General features: G+C 36.5%; 1 protein-coding gene across 1 annotated transcript in view; it reads left to right on the plus strand.

Moving 5' to 3' along the window:
• nalcn (sodium leak channel, non-selective) overlaps window positions 1–19,561 on the plus strand; it is an 828,408-nt gene that overhangs the window by 773,763 nt on the left and 35,084 nt on the right. The window contains exons 33-38 of the mRNA XM_039744792.1: window positions 1,438–1,544; window positions 1,687–1,761; window positions 2,904–3,023; window positions 7,162–7,230; window positions 11,915–12,063; window positions 12,391–12,484. Coding sequence (XP_039600726.1) covers window positions 1,438–1,544; window positions 1,687–1,761; window positions 2,904–3,023; window positions 7,162–7,230; window positions 11,915–12,063; window positions 12,391–12,484 — 614 coding nt within the window. The remainder of the gene's footprint in view (window positions 1–1,437; window positions 1,545–1,686; window positions 1,762–2,903; window positions 3,024–7,161; window positions 7,231–11,914; window positions 12,064–12,390; window positions 12,485–19,561) is intronic.

The following is a 19,561-nucleotide window of genomic DNA, read 5'->3' on the forward strand; positions in this document are numbered from 1 at the left end:
AAGTAGTTTGTGGTGGTCCCCAGTGGTCATCCAAGTCAGGGAGATGGAAATGATTTCCCAATTGTCTGAACATTTTCAGAGCAATTTTGTCCCCTCCTTTGGGCAAAATACTACTAAAGTGGAAAATAAGAAATTGAGACAAATGCAAAACAACCAAAAACATAACACAAAAACTCATTATACAGTACAGTGAACAGCTATATGAATACATACAACAAAACAGGCAAAAATCTATTTTTTTAATTGTTGGTTAGAAACATACTACATCTGGTAGATATTTGCTTGGTCCTTTGAGCACAAGTTTTCTATTACAGTTTGTCAAGTATTTTTGGTGTTGGTAAAAAAGTAACAAAAGGGGAAAACAGTTGCAAAAATATTGGAATGGCTCCTTAGCTAGGAACAAAATTAGTTTTAACATGAAAAGTGCTAATTGATAAATAGAAGTGCTGAAAAAGTCCCATGCACACCATCAATGATTTGTACATTGAGTAAATCAAAGTCAGCTCCCCTCGGTTCTACACACAGACACAGTAGGGCAGTTGTTCCCACACTTCATTTATGACTGTTTATTGAGAGGGGATCAACTTGGACATGGATACGACATGCAAGCTTCCAAGGAAAATTAGTTCAGCTCTGTATTGAACTGGAACTACAAGTGCTGCATTACCTACTTCCATTTTTAGTTTTGTTTTCTCAAAATGCATGAATTTTTGTTATGCCAATAAGTTATAATAATAATAACAATTAAAATGTGAGTAGCACCAAGATGATATCAGCAGGCACCCAATATTGTTACCACCCTTCAATGTTTAGTCCCTATTTTGACATGGTCTCTTTGCTCTTCTTGTATTTTCTAGGACTTCATTTGCAGATATGCCAATTCTTAAAACTCATTCAACAAGTTACTACTCCTCGTGATTATGGATTGAATTAGCAGAACTTGAAAATATATGGATAGTTCATAGAACTACTGTACATGTTTTTTTTTTAATTTACTATATAATTAAACACTAAAGTCTGTTTGTCTAGTCTCTCAGAGTAATCTGATTGGTCAGTTTGGCTTTGCTATGATTGGTCAGTTTGGCTTTGGTGATGTGATGAAAGGGGAAGTGTGAGATGCACAAGGTGGAGTAAAGGTGCTCCATGAGAGAGTTACCTTCAGTGACGGAAAGTGTAAAACCAGGCAGGAGGTGAGAAAGTTGCCCTGAAAATTATAGAGAGGCTAAGAATCGGGCTTTAATGGAACATGCTAGAGAGCAAGCGCCAGTTAAAAGACGTTCTCACACGCAAATACAGAGGAAAGGCACTGAAGGTACACATAGTGCAAGAGATAGAAAATATTTTAAAATTATTCTCTTTCCTGTCTTTGAACTTTGCAGTGCCTAGTAAATATAAAATATTTAGGCAAATATTATTCATATGTTTATTTTTTAACAGATAATGATGGGTTCCGAGCAAAAATGTATGACATTACTCAGCATCCCTTTTTCAAACGTACAATTGCTGTCCTTGTCCTGGCTCAATCTGTATTACTTTCAGTCAAGGTAAAGTATATTTTTTCTGTCTTATTACAGAATACAATAATTATTAATGTGTTACTACATAATATATTGATAAAACATTGTACACGTATATGTGTCCATTCTTCAGGTTTACCTCTTTTAAAGGATATGTTTTTTGTTTTAGTGGGATGTGGATGATCCTGTAACTGTCCCATTGGCAACAATGTCAGTTGTATTTACCTTCATTTTTGTCTTAGAGGTAAGAAAATGTGTTCTGTTTTATCAATAACTTAGTACTGAAAATGTTCAAATTATTTCATAAAATACTTGATACCTCAGGCCAGAAGATTTTAGAATTAATTAGTGATATGTAGTGTATGCAATTGCTGCAATTATTATTAACTTCCTAAGAATATTTTCTTACCCCTTTCTAAGCTCATCAAAACCAGACAGTAGTGCTCATCCATCTTAAAATGTAGTCAAGTGCTTGTTCAGGTTCATTGATAATCCTCTCAGTGGTAAGATGAAATATTAAATAGACTGATTGTTTAAATGGGGTTTATTCCACAGTGATAGATCTTTCTCTACATCTGTGAATTACACCACAAAATGAACATTGATGAAGCTTGGCCAACAGTTAATTGTGTCCTTTATAGAGAAGGTTATTGAACTAGTACAATAGCTTGATCATTTATTGATTTTCTGGAAATGATTTTTACAATACAGGATCATGGGGAAATAGAGCATATCTCTGTGGCAATGGGCACCAAGTAAGAAACAGCCATGTAAATGTGTCACAGCTCATGCTCACGAGCTCATCCGCATTATTCCAATTTAGTGTTGCTAATCAACTGCAACAGATCATCTCCACTTTCTCCACAACATTAAAACTCTGCTGTTACATGAGCAATTGGTTTGCTTTGTCATTAGCTGCAGGAAAAGAAAACCAAAGGAATCAGCAGTACACACTCTGCTGTCAACTCTGATTGCAATGATCAAACAAAAATGATCGTCTATTGATATACTTTTTTTGAGAAGAACATGTAATAATGAATGCATTGTAGTACTTTTGTCAATCACCACCAAAATAAAATCCTTTGCTAGTATGTCTTTTAATGCTGTTAACATGCTTATTTACCATTTGGAAAGCTTCTCACATCAATGGCCATTATATACTTAAGATATTAATTGTAACCCAATCAATGAATTATGATAGCTAATCAAATCACAAAAGATAATTACAAAATGCAATTTTCATTAATTATGACATTTTCTTTTCAATATAAAAATTATTTTATTTGAATAACAAAACGTTAAACTATATGATTCAAGATTGATATTTTCTACCTTGTACTGAAATAGAATTTTGCATACACTTTACAATATTTTGTTTTGTCTCAGGTTACTATGAAATTAATTGCAATGTCACCTGCTGGGTTTTGGCAGAGCAGAAGAAATCGTTATGATTTATTAGTGACTTCCCTTGGAGTCATTTGGGTAATCCTGCATTTTGCTTTATTGGTATGTAATGCTTATATTTAACTCATGCCTTTCTCTTTTTCTCTGTTCAATGAAAGAAAGAACTTTCTTTTGTTTACATAGATTCACATTTGGGTATAAGTAAAAACAAAATGTTGCATTAGTTATGGGGAGAAAATATGAGAGTAAGAATATTTAAGCATTTATTTTTATTTAGTTCTACTATCATTAAATTAACTGTTGTAACAGTGATGCTAATAGCCTGGGTAGGTTTCTACGTGTTGCCTGTTTAGTATTAAAACTGAACTAACCATACTTTGATTTATGTTTCAGAATTTGATCAGATTTCTTATTTAGAGTGTTTCAACTTATGATGAAACTCATTCAGGTTTTATTAGAATAACTGAACATTATTCAGTTGTAAACATTTATCCATGTGTACTTTTTTCACATGCCAAAAATTCTTATCGGTAAATGGATTTTTTTAAACTGATCACTAAAGCTGATATAATATACTGTGAGGCATGTTGAAAATAAAGAAATTATTCTATATGGTTTTCAAAAATCTTATACAGTAATCCCTCCTCGATTGCGGGGGTTGCGTTCCAGACCCCAAACCCCCCAAACGCGCTAGGTGAAATTCCGCGAAATAGAAACCATGTTAGTATGGTTATTTTTATATATTTTAAGCCCTTATAAACTCTCCCACACTGTTTATAAACATTCCCCGCAGAGTTATACAGCATAATCCCTTTGTATTCTCTTAGATATTAGGTAAGATTCATTGAAATTATGTATATAAACACACTGTTTATATACAGTAAAACCTAAATATTATTTTAAAGATATTGAGTGTCTCCGATATCACATATGTTACAGCCATTACGATAGACAGGCCACCAGCAATAAATACGTACAACGCAAGAAAACAGTGACACTAAACGTACGTACATGTACTAAGTACTGTAAGTAGAAAATTAATTATGGTTACTCACCAACAATGACACGATGACTTGTCCGATAACAGTGAGTTTTATTTTACTGCACAACAAAGGAGAGCGTTACAGCCCTTAAAGGAGCCACTTCAGGCGATTGTGTAGCACTGCCGTTGTTCTTCTTCTTCTGGTAGACTTCAATGCAAATCCCTAAAGTAGATTCCATCCAGACTACTGCCTTATTACATCCACTTACAAGTCGTTTTGCACCCTAGTTAAAAGGACACTGCGGCCGTAGATCTTATATTCCTTTCCTACTTTTTAAATAAAAAGAATCGTAGCCTTCAACAAATCCAAAACAGTTACCTTTTCGGCAATCGTTAACATCTTCAGTTTGCGCTTGGGCACGGCCCCTAAAGCAGTAGCAGATCGTTTTGGAGCCATAATGAAGGGCTTGACTATACACAAAGATAAAACACAAAAGAGCACAACTCTTTACACAGCGAAACACGTTGATGCTGAATGAGCGAGACGAAACTTCCTGGTTAACACTGCATTCAGCTGGCAGGAACTTAACTGCGTGCTCTGATTGGTTAGCTTCTCAGTCAGGAGAACTTAACTGCGTGCTCTGATTGGTTAGCTTCTCAGTCATCCGCCAATAGCGTCCCTTGTATGAAATCAACTGGGCAAACCAACTGAGGAAGCATGTACAGGAAGTAAAAAGACACATTGTCCGCAGAACCCGGAAGCAGCGAAAAATCCGTGTTATATATTTAGTTATGCTTTCATATAAAATCCGCGATAGAGTGAAGCCGCGAAAGTCGAAGCGCGATATAGCGAGGGATCACTGTAATATTATATTTTATATACAATTATTAATCAGTGTTTTATCCTAGATTCATTTGAACACAGAAGGTTTAGCATGTAACATAATATTCTCAAGTACTCCTATATCAATTTAGGGACAAGTAAGGGCTGGAGTTTGAAAGTCCATCTTAGGATCTACTGATGCACACTTCCACACTCCCTCAAGAGGCAATGTGGAAACACCAGTTAACGAACATACAAATGCCACAAGGGGGCACGAGATTGAAATCCAGGACACTGGCTTCTTAAATACCAACTATGGTGCCTTACAAAAGTTTTCAGTCCCTTGATCAACTAACATAATATGATTTGATTTCTATCAGAAGAAAAGTCTTCAGAAATAAGACATGTGCTGTTTGCATTTGTATTTACTCAAAATACTTTTTGAAAGCATGTTTTCACTGTGTCATTATAGGTTAAGGAGTGTAGATTGATGGGCAAAACTGACAAATTTTTTATCCATTTAAAATTAAATCTACAACAAAATGAAGTGACCACAAAGTGAAGGTGTTAAAAATAATTTCTGAAACCACTATATGTATTTGTAAGATATTATGGGCTCTACTTTATATAAGACAATTAAAGTGAGATAGTTTTTGGTAAAGGTTGAAAAGAGGAAGACACCCTAAAGGAAAGTTATTTAAGGAAAAATGGCCTAGTGGGTAATGATTTTCGAGGGTGAAACCAAAGAGAGAGTAAAGGCTACTGGCAGATGATCGTACAATATATTCCATCCATCCATCCATCCATTATTCAACTCGCTATATCATAACTACAGGGTCACGGGGGTCTGCTGAAGCCAATCCCAGCCAACACAGGATGCAAGGCAGGAAACAAACCCCGGGCAGAGCACCAGCCCACCGCAGGGCACGCACACATACACACCAAGCACACACTAGGGACAATTTAGAATCGCCAATGTACTTAACCTGCATGACTTTGGACTGTGGGAGGAAACTGGAGCACCCGGAGGAAACCCACGCAGACACGGAGAGAACATGCAAACTCCACGCAGGGAGGACCCGGGAAGCGAACCTGGGTCTCCTAACTGCGAGGCAGCAGCGATACCCATTGCATCTGTGCCGCCCACAGTATATTCCTGCCTATGTAAATGCAAAAGGGAATGGGTACCATTAAAATAGATACTGTAACTGCCAGCAATTCCAACACTCCATAAGAACTGACTACTGTGGCCGCTGTGTTTCAACCATTTTTATAACTTGCAGGTAGTAAAAAACCCATTCAAGATAACTGCTTACCTTTTATAAAGTATGCCAGTTTCTGAGAGTAGTGGGAAGGAAAGGGAATTTTAAGAAAGTTAACAGAGAGGAAGGGGTTTTGTCTTTCTACTTTTGTTGTTAGATAATTTTTCTTGCTGTTGTGTTTTAAAAGCTGCTGACAGGAACATTTGATGGACAAAGAGCTACTGCAATGTTAGTAAAATATGTTAACATTAAGAAATTGATCATTCTTCTGCAAACACATAAAATTGATTAAAAAGATGATAGTAGTGATTGACTAGATTCGGTATACTAGAAAATCAAGTTGAACCATCAAAAAAAATAATAGTAGCACATCCGTAGTTAGCATCCATGTATTTTTCTCACCTAACAGTAACTGCTAAACTAGACTGGGTTTATGGATTTACAGAATATAGTTATAAATATATCCATCCATCGTCCAACCCGCTATATCCTATCTACAGGGTCATGGAGGTCTGCTGGAGCCAATCCCAGCCAGCACAGAGCGCAAGGCAGGAAACAAACCCTGGACAGGGTGCCAGCCAACCGCAGGGCACACACACACACAGGGACAATTTAAAATCGCCAGTCCACCTAACCTGCATGTCTTTGGGAGGAAACCCACGCACACATGGGGAGAACATGCAAACTCCACACAGGGAGGACCTGGGAAGCGAACCTGGGTCTCCTAACTGCGAGGCAGCAGCACTATCCACTGCACCACCATGCCACCCTGTTATAAATATATGCATTCTAAAAATCTTAGTTCAATGGAGTAATAATTATCTGATATGTAGTAAAAGGATGGGAACTTTACTTTGTTGTTGATCTGTTTTACTGGAAACCTATTTTACTGGTGTTATTTTATTATATTTCATTTATAATAAAAGTGTTTGCACCAAAAATAAATAAATATTTTGCAAAATATTTTCTCGTCTATGTGAAGGTAGCTTCTCTTAGATTAACATCTTAATTAATAGTTTGTTTATTTATTTTTGCTATACTGCATAGTAGGATGCATGGAATTGGCAAGGTTATAGAGCGTAAGTTAATGGACTTAGTAAGGATTCTTCTGATTTGATTGTTATAAATATTTAACTCTATTCTTACTTTATTTTTTTCTTTCTATTACTGCAGAATGAATATACTTACATGATGGGAGCCTGCATTATAGTTTTTAGATTCTTTTCTATCTGTGGGAAGCACGTGAGTAAATCTAAAAAAAAAGTGCATGAATATAATACCAGATGTTATTGCCATCCTAAGTCTTATTTTATCCATTTACTTGTAACTTCTGTCAGGTCTTGGCGTTCTTTCAGACAGTAATAATTTATAATATCCATGGATATTCTGCAGTGCTGTGGGGTTTCAGCAGCCAAAATTCAAATGGACATTCAAGTAAAGAAATCTCTCATCTACAGCTCTTCTCTTGGGAGCTAATTAAGTCAAATGTTGGCGGTTCATATTGCTGCTAAAACAAATGGCAAAAGTGCATATTGGCTGCTTAAATTCTTAATACTGTATTCATAAAATCATAATTATTGTGATTTCTGTGTTCTTTCATTTGATATTCTTTCTCTTCATTTTTTCCATGGGAGGCCATGAGTCAAGGCTGCTCTTGTCATCGTGTTGTGAACTTTTCTGTGGGATCACAGCTATCCAGTGCTGCTTTCATCGTGTTGTGAGCTTTTCTGTGGGAACACAACCATCCTATGCTGCTTTCATCGTGTTGTGAGCTTTTTGTGGGGATACCACCATCATGTATGGCAGGCTGATTTTTGACATTTCACTAAATGATGATGCCAAGGCAGAGTATCTATGTTTTTATTTGTTTTTGGTCATACCGATACTGACACATGGCAAAGGCAATTTAGAAAACAAAATAATACATATTTTAATTAAAACATATAGCAAAGAGCAAGTGTTAATTTAGCACTGAAAAATGTCCCTTATACAAGCTTTTCAGCTTTAATTTAACACTAGTGGTTTTGATCTGCAAATGTTACGTTGTCATGTGTAGTGAGACCATAAAAGAATGGAATCAGTTGAAAAATGTTATAGCTGAGCAAATAAGAAATGAAAAACTGGAATTCTGCATAAAAATTAGGAAAGATGAAACTTTTTCTGTACACTTTATTAAATGTTGATTTAAGCTCCATTCGTATCCCAGCAGACATCAAAGTGATGTTCTTTTCGTACTTTCTTCTGTGTGCTATGATGGGTAAAAGCTTCAAAGTACAGCTTTTCATAGTAGACAACCTTTTTCACTTCCCCCCAGATTATAAAGTCTAACTTGGTGAGACTTTGTATTCTGAGCATCTGCTGCCAGGAGACTTCCCACACGTACAGCTGGAGCCGTGCTATAAAGAATGCTGGTGCATGCATAGCATGTTAGTGCATAGGTGCCAGGTGCTTACTTATTTAATTAATGAATTAAATAGTCAGTTAATTAATTACATTTATATAGCACTTTTCTAACAAAGCGATTTACATACATTCTGCTGATGCACGGGAAAAAAACTTTTCTCAACATTTTAAAGAAAAGATTATGCCACATTTCTTTGTATATACTTAGCTATACTTTTATTCAATAGTTACATTCCTTTATTTTACTATGTTTTATTAAACATTATGCTATAATATATAGTACATTTTACAGACTATGAACAATTTATATTTGGAAATTGATAGTCAGCTGTTCACGACTGATCTCATGAGACAAGTAGTCCTGGTTTATGTTTTATAAAGTTTTTATACTGGTACATTAACACTATCACAGAACTAAAATTGATTAAGTGGCAGTAACATTAACAAACACAATAAATTGTTGGAAATGTTTAATAGACTTGTTTTTTGTCGGTCTAAAATAACTCTTACTTTCAACTGGTCCAGGCTTATGGCCAGACCTAGAGATTTCAGGACTTTCAATGAAATTCACATTTTGTTCTAGTTTAAAAATAAGATGGTTCTTCCAAAGTTGGGTTAAAAGCCTGCTTGTGCATGTTGGGTATTTGAGCCAAAATCTTTTAAAAAATTAGTATCTAATCTATACACCAGTGTTTTTCAACCAGTGTGCTGTGAGAGCTTCCCAGGTGTGCTGTGGAAAAAATAATGTAGTTCACCTGGGTCTGAACCTGAGGGGAACCAGCTCCTCAGGTGATTGAGACCTATCTAAGGAGGACAGGACTAGCTGGAGAAGCTGGCATAAAGGCAGCACATGTATAAGGTATAATCTGTTTGTGGTTAGAAGAATAATGATGTGCCTTGGGATGTTTTTTGTTACAAAGAGTTTACCAGCACAGAACAAACGTTGGGAAACACTGCTATATACAATAAAACATCTCTAGAAATTTCATTTATATAAGAATGAAAAATGACAGGCACATTGGCTAGTCCATACGACACAACAAATTACTCATAAATTCTTGTTAATGAATTTCATCCTCCCCTTGATTTATATCTGATTATGGATATTTCTTAATACTGGCATTTTTTACATGAAACTTCTAGTGGGGACATACAAGGATATTCCTTTATGTGTGATACCTCTAAATTTAGCATTAACTTACTTAACTAATAATATTTGTCTGTGATGCCCTGGTTGCCCACAGCTGGCACTTCCTCTTTGAACTCTGAACAACAATAGTCATGAGACAAAGATGGACTGAGCAATGAGGACGTATAGCATCAAGAATTTGCTGCAAACAGTGTGCATACTGCTTTTATTCTAATCAACAGTGTTCCAAAACAAAGTGCAGTGCAGTCTTAATCGATAAATAAATAAATAATCCTCTGTGAAATCAGTGCAGTCATGGAGATTAAAACCAAGTTCTTTCAACCATTATAAACAAGAATAAAACCAGGTAGATATCGGATTTCCTTTTCTTGCCTTTCCTACCAGCCCAGAGCATCTTTTTCCCTCCATCTCTCTAGCTTATCCTTTAGGTCTTGAGAGGCCTACACTTGCAGTCTCTCTCTGGGTCTCATCCTGACCACTATCTTCTTGGATGCTCAGAGCTGGACCTCCATTGTCCTACCACCTATCTGTCAATGCAGTGGCATCCGTGGAACCCTCGATCACACCTGCTCCTCCAGACTGTTTAGTGGGAGTAACCCATCAGTGAAGCACCGTTCTTCGTATTGCCACTGACTGCTCTACCTCCTAACTACCTCAATTTCTACTGTAATGTGGAGACTTTCTTTCATTCTGCAGTAGTCCACGGCACAGTATTTCAAAACCCTATTTTGTCCTTTAAAACCTGCATCATAAAGTCTCCTATTCACAGTAGAAACTAAGGCTTGCTTTTTTGACCACTGTTAAGCTGTGCTTGAAGCTGTTCTTTCAGTTTCAACTGCCTTTGGATTGTGTAGGACACTGTACTCACTGACACTGATATTTTTTTTTTTTGCAATTTCTCTAAATGAAAGGCCTACACTTCTAAGGGTAATAATGCTCTGTCTCTTCTCATTTGTTAATTGTAATTATCTTGCCATTGTCACTGGAATATTGTCCAAGTAGTCTTCAGAGTGTATAGTAACACAGTCTTCTCAAACTCTGCTTTAAGACAGACAGACAGGGTTTTATGTAATTGACAGAAAAGGTACCGACATTGTAAACAAATACTATGTAAATATTGAACGGTTAGGGTAAAACGAAAATTCCATAACCTAGTCCAGAGGAATAAATTGGCCTATTTAGATCTCCAGTACTACATTGTCTTCTGTCATCACTATTTCTTATTCTGCATATTTAGTTTAATAAAACTATTTGTTACTGGATGTAAGTAGAGAGTTTTGACATTTTAAGTTTTGAATGGCATACAGTGGTGCTGTTTATAACAGAATATACAATACTGTAAGTCACTCCAAATATATGTGGTATAACTTATCTGTAACCTTTTTAATGACAGCTGTGTAAGTTTAAGGAAGCTCACTTTCCTTGGATGGCGGAGAACATGACGTCAGATGCAGAGAATGAAGAAAAACTTTGTGTTGCTTTATTACACAGGGATCCATCCATCCATCCATCCATCCATCCATTATCCAACCCGCTATATCCTAACTACAGGGTCACGGGGGTCTGCTGGAAAAAATACCAGCCAACACAGGGCGCAAGGCAGGAAACAAACCCCGGGCAGGGCGCCAGCCCACCGCAGGGCGCACACACACACACACCTACACCAAGCACACACTAGGGACAATTTAGAATTGTCAATGCACCTAACCTGCATGTCTTTGGACTGTGGGAGGAAACCGGAGGAAACCCACATAGACATGGGGAGAACATGCAAACTCCATGCAGGGAGGACCTGGAAAGCGAACCCAGGTCTCCTAACTGCTACCCACTGCGCCACCATGCCGCCCTACACAGGGATAGTAAGGTAAAATCTCACTAAAGTTGAAAAGGTTTCATAAAAAGATACTCCCATAAGTGCAACACGTCATGTGTGCACAAGAATGAAGTTCTGAGCAGCAACTTACAGTATACTGTACACACTAGACATTATTTTCCTTTTGATGCCATTTATTCAAAGATGTATCTTTAGTTGGGGGATAGCAAAGTCTAAAATATTGCCACTTTACGTGTCGAAGACAGGTAATAGAATAAATGTAAAAGCGATTTCTGCAAGGATTAGCATTTTGTGTACACATGTTACTACTTTTATTTGACCTATAGACAGCATAAAATGAATGAATCAATGCAGTATTCTTCAATATTCTGCATTGTATTTGGTTCTAACATTTTTGTCAGTGTAAAGGATGCTAGATAAAACACACACTGCTTAATCCATACATGGATTTGTTAGTGTAATAAGCATCATTTTAGCTGTGAACTTTATACTGCAGTTTGATGGCATCTTATTTTATGCGTTTATCTTTCACTCCACAGGTGACACTTAAAATGCTGCTGCTCACTGTGGTCGTCAGTATGTACAAAAGTTTCTTCATCATCGTGGGGATGTTTCTTTTGCTCCTCTGCTATGCCTTTGCTGGTGTAGTGTTGTTTGGCACTGTGAAGTATGGAGAAAATATTAACAGGTAGGCACACGTTACTTTAAGCAGCCTTGACAGCCAAATGTCACAAGACTAAATTCAATGAACCTCAACATATGGCTTTGGCAGGAGTTGCCTTTAAAACTTGTAGTTTAGACAGTTTTACTTGAGCACTGTCAAGAAAGTCTGCAAAAAAAAAACAATATAATGTTTTGCAGCATATATTCACCAAAACTTGGAAAAGCTAAAACTTGTATTGTAAATTACAGAATACATTCATCTTTATCTTAGAATAAGGAAAATGTTAACTATTTCTGAAAATTGTATTACTATCTGAAGTGTTTCTTTTCTCATTTTTATTAATAATTTCAGACATGCAAACTTCTCAACTGCTGGGAAAGCCATAACAGTTCTATTCAGGATTGTTACTGGGGAAGACTGGAACAAGATCATGCATGATTGTATGGTAAGTGTATAATGCCTTTATTTTTGATATTCACACTCAAAGTACAATATTTTAAATGCTTCAGAGTATTAATATCTCATTCAAAGAGTAGTACAGCCAATCTTCCATTTAAATATATATATATATATATATATATATATATATATATATATATATATATATATATATATATATATATATTTTTTTTTTAAACTATACACCTTTCAGCTTAGGTCATTAGGATTACCTGTTTTCTGTCTAGTCAAATCAAAAAATAAATCTCAATGAATCTAATTAGCCAAAAGCTGGAGCAATGAACTAAAGCTAGAATATCACTGCATGAATTCAGGGAATGAACAAAATATTGTAACTGACATTAGGTTCACCCTTTGAAACTGATTGTCTTTAACCTGGCGTGAAACCCTGTCCCCCTAACTAAGTTCTCACCACAGCTCAAATACACAAATGACATACAGTAACTGGCTGAGGACTTCTGCCACAGGTGGCAATTGTTGGTGGGTGGGAAACCAACACTGTATGGGAAAACGTCTGACACTTCAGTCACTGTTATGAAATTATTACTGTTAATGGTTGGCTAGCAGTTGTCATATGGAAGGGCCTGAGTTAATAAACAGATCTGTAGTTCTGCTCTGTTCAGCATTAAACAAGCTTTGTAGTAGAGTTTCGGATTATGTGCCTGACTCTTTAATGACCAGGTACTAGCAGATTCTGCCTTTGCCTGAAAACACTATATCAAGAAGAAGATTGCCCCTAATTTTATTAACATTTTAGATTTATGGCTACCTAGAATGATTTATTTGTTTGTTTGGTATTCAATAAGTCCGTAACAAATGCTTAGTTGAATCTTTATAAGACTTGGCACAGATGGCACTTTAGAATATGTGATACCCATGGTGTATTCATCAATCAAAAGACTCTGTGTTACATACCAATTAGTGAGTGTTAGATGCACTATAGCAAGTATCCCTTGTTCCAAAGTGTTATTTGAAATGTAATGTTTCATTGTTTCATTATTTCCCCAGTAAAGTATTTTTAAGACAGTTTGGCATAGTAGGAAGGCAGTGTGTTGTTATGCCCAATGCCACAAATTTTCCATTTGATTTCCCACCACTGAACTTGACACTGAGTAAGGCACTTAGCCTGCTTGTGCTCCAAAAATAGTCATAATGAATACTGATTAGCCAAACATTCAATGATAATCCATCCATTCAGTCCCAGACCTGATTAATTCAGCTTAGAGTACAGAGGAACAAAGCCTGTAAGTACTGTTTCAACAATTCATATTTAAGCTTACTTCTCACCTTATAAAAAATTCAGGAGGACCAGTCAGAAATGGCAAGCCTTGAGTAAAATCATGACATTTCTTAAACTACATGTCATAACTGCTTAGCAGTACTCCTTTATTGCTTTACTTTTATAAATAGTTATTTCAATAACCATGCATTGTTGGCATATTGCCATTAGAGGGCAATATTGGATCACTAATAAAATGCACATAGTAAAAATCTCAAATTTGGCTCGATAATGTGGCTTGATAAACAACAGTAAGGTTCGTGGCTATTTCCTCTGAGCGTCAGTGGGGTATATCTGTAAAATGTATCCAGTAAAGCACTGGGATTGTGGGCTATATGTTACTCACTGTATTAATATTAGGCATGCTCATGGAAATCCTTGCAAAATTTTTGTTTGTTTTTTTCTTCAGGCATTTACATCTTCATTAAAAACTTTGATTTCTGTTGACTGATGTCAATTTCAATGACCAAAAAAAAATCAGCCTTTCTTTTATACCTTTTAGAACAAACAAGATTACAGCATAAAACTGACATCATGAATCCGTATCTTGAACAGAAACAGGAATGCATTACTGGTAGTTCTAGGAAGAGCTTGGAAACAACTGACATCAAGCATAAAGCATAATGCATTGTGAAAACTGACACCAAAATTTTTAAAACTGTTGCACAATGAAGGGCTGTAATGTTACTTTAGATATAATTAAAGGGGAATACAGTAGTTCTTGAAAACAAAAAAGAAAAAAGAAAAAAAAAATATCTTAAGTGTAGATTTGAAAGTGAAGCACACTCTCTTCGACATAAAGGCCCTTCATAAAAGATATCGGGGCAGTGTTGCTAAGCCATCTGAGCCATGTGTAAATCTGCTGCTTGTGCTGCTTGTATAAAAACATGTCCGGTTACTCAACCCACAGAAGCTCATTTCACGTCCAAACCTACCCCACCATACCTGTCACTACAATACAGCTTATAATAAATAAGTTATATTATCTATGTATTTATATGGTTTTTTTTTATTTTAAAATGTAGCACGGAAAGAAATTTAAAGTGCTACCTACATTGTGGGCAATTTCTGGAATTAACAAGTATGTCTGGTTGTATTCTAGCAATTTGCTCCTTGTTTCCTATACTGAAGACCAATTGTAAAAGATGACATCAGTCCTGCCTCTTTAAATATAAAACAAATTGATTAGAGAAGAAATTGTAGTTTTTTCTTTTTATACTTAAGAGAACATCTTTGTTGTTATAAAAACAGGGTAGCATCTGGTGCACTGTAGTGTTATAAGAAAACCACAGTTATGCCTGTGCCAAAGAAATTTGCTGTTTTCCTGCCTGAACAACAATCGGGCCATTGTGTTAACCTCCATGATGATGTCTAGAGAAACTGGTCATTAACTACAACATCCCTGCTACCCTAGATGCCCTACATTTTTCAAACCAGCAGATCAGATACTGTATGTAGATGACGCCACCTACCTCGACCTGCATATTGGTCTGGGACATCTGGAAAAGTAAAACACATATGCCAGGATGCTTGTTCATTGGCTATAGCTCTGCCTTTAACACCATTTTGCCCACCAGCCTAGTGATGAAGTTTAGAGACCTTGAGTGAGAAGCTCCAATTGTGGATGGGTGTATGACTTACTGACAAATAGATCCCAGTCAGTGAGGACTGCCAACTCCTCCACGCTGTTCACCAACATCGACATTTTGCAAGGCTGCTGCCTCAGTCCACTGCTATACAATCTTTTCACCTATAACTATGTAGCAAAGCACAAGGGCACTAGCATTACTGAGTTTGCAGATGGCACCGCCATCACTGGCCTCATCAGCGATGATAACGAGGCTACCTACAGGAGGGAGGTAAAAGACCTGTCTGTACAGATCCATGACAACAACCTCTCCCTAACTTTGTCAAAACAAAGGTGGCCATTGTTGACTTCAGGAAAAGAATAGGCAATCACTTTGCACTCCACATAAACAGTACCCCCTTTCAGTCAGTTAGCAGCTTTAGGTTTCTGGGTGTCTGGATCACTGACTGTCTGTCAACACCACCTGCATCCTCAGAAGGGCTCAGCAAAGGCCCTGTTTGCTGAAGTGGGTATAGACCTTTGATGTAGAAATCAAAATTCTGTTGAGTGTGTGCCGCTGAACTATTGAAAGTGTCCTGACTGGATGTGTCACGGTGTGGTATGGCAACCTGACTTACCAGGAGTGCATACATTTCCAAAAGACTGTCTGTACTGCTCCTAAGATGAATGTGGCTCATCTTCCACCGTTTAATACCATCTGCTCCAGCAGAAGTCTGAGGAGAGCTGAATTCATCATCTCTGTTGCCACCCATCCAGCACATCCCCTGTTTCCACTTCTGCCTTCTTGTTTGTGCTACCAGAGAGTCAAAACTTGCTCCTCTCACTTCAGGGACAGCTTTTTCCCCCTGGCCATAACATCAGTGAACAATCAGTGGCCTGAAGATAGTTGTGTAATCTAATTTATCTGTTAATTGCACTGAAAATCTTCAGCATATTTTAACTCATTTCAAAAATGTGTATTTTGCATAGATAACTACAACATGAATTACAGTTATGATATTACAGTTGATGGAGTATCATAAACATACCAAGGTAGAAACTTTCCAAAAACAGTAGTGATAGTTTACAGAGTGCTGTCTAGCGAGTCTTTGCTAGAGTAAAAAGCCCAGTTTCAGAGCTTTTGTTTTGTTTTATTAAACTTAAAGACCAAATTACTATAAGTACAAAAATCAAAACAACACAGTCAATACATCTTTCCTAAATATTAATATCTGAACGTTGAATACTTCAGAATCAACAATGTAACACCTCATATAGCTCAGTGAGCAATTTGACGAAAAAGCCCATTATGAGACAGGTTCTCATGGATTTCAAAAAATCAAATGAAAAATAAAAAAAGAGTCAAAAGCCCAGCAGGCCATTTTTGCAGAGAATCAATTAACTTTTCGCCATTATCTGAAAAAAGCTTTACACCATTCATTGTAGGGCACTGACTTTGAAAGTTTTAGCAGGCTTTTTGGTTTATATGTTATAGAATCACTAGGGGCCCACCCCTATCCTGGCAGAATCAGATATTACAATAAATGCTGGTTCTAAAATTCTTGCTTAGGATGGGAATATAAAAAGACCAGGTGGATAACATAATAAGTGCATAGGGAGTTGGTTTTTAAATCAAGTATCTGTATATCTTCACACTCCAGTAATCACTAACAGTTTGACTATGCAAATGATTCTTGCTATGTCTCTCATAAACCACTTTGCTCCACTCACTCAATCAGACATTAAGATTTAAACTTTTTTAAAATGTGTTTTTTTTCTGATTGATAGACCTGGATGATATGCCGAATTAGACTGTTGCCAATTAGAGCACAGAGAAGCTCAGTAATGTTCTGTACTGTTTACAGTGCCCTACCTCATTTTTGGCATTGATACCATTGCAGAATTTATTCACTCCCTCCAGAATAATACAACAGTGACAAGATGTGCAGGTAAACCAGAGTGCTTGTCAAAACCCACAAAAACTTGAAGGCAAGATGCATTGTCCACATTTGAACCATCAAGATGTAAAGAAGAAGCACTAAAATTCAGCATAGCTAAATAATACTTCTAAAAGAACACCCTTAATGGGTTTTACTACAAAAATACCAATAACCAGAAATGTGTCCTTTTCCAACAGCCAAATAATAGCATTTATTTCTCTAGTATCTTTTCATACAAACAATGTTGGTCAAAGGGCTTTACAAGATGTCAAAGAAGGAATTACACACAAAGAAAAACAAATTAAAATTAGGTAACGAAAAATAATGCATAAATAGTATACAAAAATAAATAATGCACACTTTACATAACACAGATATATAATTAAAAGAAAAATATATAATTAAAAAAAAATTAAAAATAGAATTGTTTTGTACATATACGTGTGACAATTTAATTCCCGGAAAAGCTGCATAGTGTCACCCGTGATGTAATTGGATCGAAATCACATGGGTAGTCATGTTTGAATGTGTTTGAACTAATATATACATAGATTGAAAGCTGATAGAGGAAGCTGTTAGTTAGCTATTGGGAAGGTAATACAGGGTGGTCCAGATCTAATTATGCAGATCCAGATTGTCTGGATGACTTTGATTTATGCGGGGACGATTCTAGTTCGGCGTGTAGACGATTCTTCATGTCGTCAGTTCACACACTTCTCGATAGTCTGGGATTTTTCGGGTGATTTTCTATGTAATAAACTATAAACTTATATCGTAATGAAAATTGCATAATTAGATCTGGACCACCCTATATATATCTGCATGTAAACTTTGACATAAAAATGGATAATCAAAATTTAGAGCAACGTACGAGTACTTATATTAAATTTTGTGTGAAAATTGGCAAATGTGTAACTGAAACGTTACAACTGTTTCAAGTGGCATATGGTGAAGATGTTATGAAAAAGTTGAATGTGTTTGAGTGGCATAAGTGGTTCAGAGATGGGCGAGAAGATGTGACGGATGACCCCAGAAGCAGACAGCCAAAATCAATGAGGGACGTTAATATTGAAAATGAGTTCCAGGCCTGCTTCTGGAAATGGGAACACCATTTAAGTCAGTGTATAGATGCACAAGGGGAGTACTCTGAAGGCGACAGTAGCCACTAGTGTACAGTTCCACATGTATATTTTTAAAGGTGCATTCCAGGAATTAAATTAAGAAATGGAAGAAGATGATCCACTATGGCAATCCCTAACGGGAGCAGCCGAAAGAAGAAGAAGATTCCAGGAATTAAATTGTCATACCTTGTGTATCTATATACATTTTTTCATCCATCCATCCATTATCCAACCCGCTATATCCTAACCACATGGTCACAGGGGTCTGCTGGAGCCAACCCAGCCAACACAGGGCGCAAGGCAGGAAACAAGCCCTGGGCAGGGCGCCAGCCCACCGCAGATATACATTTTATATATATATATATATATTCAAAGAAGAAAGACAGTACATTGGGAAATCCCATATAAAGAGTAGAAATATGACTTTTTTTTGACAAGTATCAACAGTAGGTTGCAGGTTCAGTGGTTGTCTAGCTATCCACATTGGTAAGTCCCATATTTTATGCTGAGCGCTCTGAACAGGGGTTATGTCAAACATGGATTCATTGATGGAGTACAATGTCTTTATTTATTAGTATTATTCACTTTTGTAATTAAAGTACTAATTGATTGATTTATGTCAAGATGAATGTAATTAATGATAATATCGCCCGGGGAGAATTTAGTGTGAAATCAATGTTCTGTTGTGTCATTAAACCTTTAAAATGTATTATTTGCAATGTGTCCAAGACCCCCTGCTTCCTAATGTCTACTTCATACTTGTCAGGAGCTAACTGCTTGTAGGTGCTAATCAATGCATCAGTTTGCATTGACTTGACCACTGTTTTCATGCCATGCTGATAACCTTGATGTGTGCCTTAATTTTTAATCACCTCATGGCTGATAAGAGCTGCTTTTGCTCCACAAAACAGTGTTGTGGCATTGTACACAGTTTTTTTACATTGTGCTAAAACATAATACTTGATGGTTACTATATAACATGTAGCACCACTGAATATGTAAAATTAAAAGCACAAATTATTAAACAAAGATTGACCAAATAAATGTTTCATTCAAAGAAAGATTCACAAGGCTTTACTTTTCAATGTAAAGGAGAAAGTGAGCAAACATAACTAACATTGTCAAGAATATTGTAAAAAAGATATTTCTCTTATGG

The sequence above is a fragment of the Polypterus senegalus genome, chromosome 2, assembly GCF_016835505.1.
Source record: "Polypterus senegalus isolate Bchr_013 chromosome 2, ASM1683550v1, whole genome shotgun sequence".
Taxonomy (NCBI): Eukaryota; Metazoa; Chordata; class Cladistia; order Polypteriformes; family Polypteridae; genus Polypterus; species Polypterus senegalus.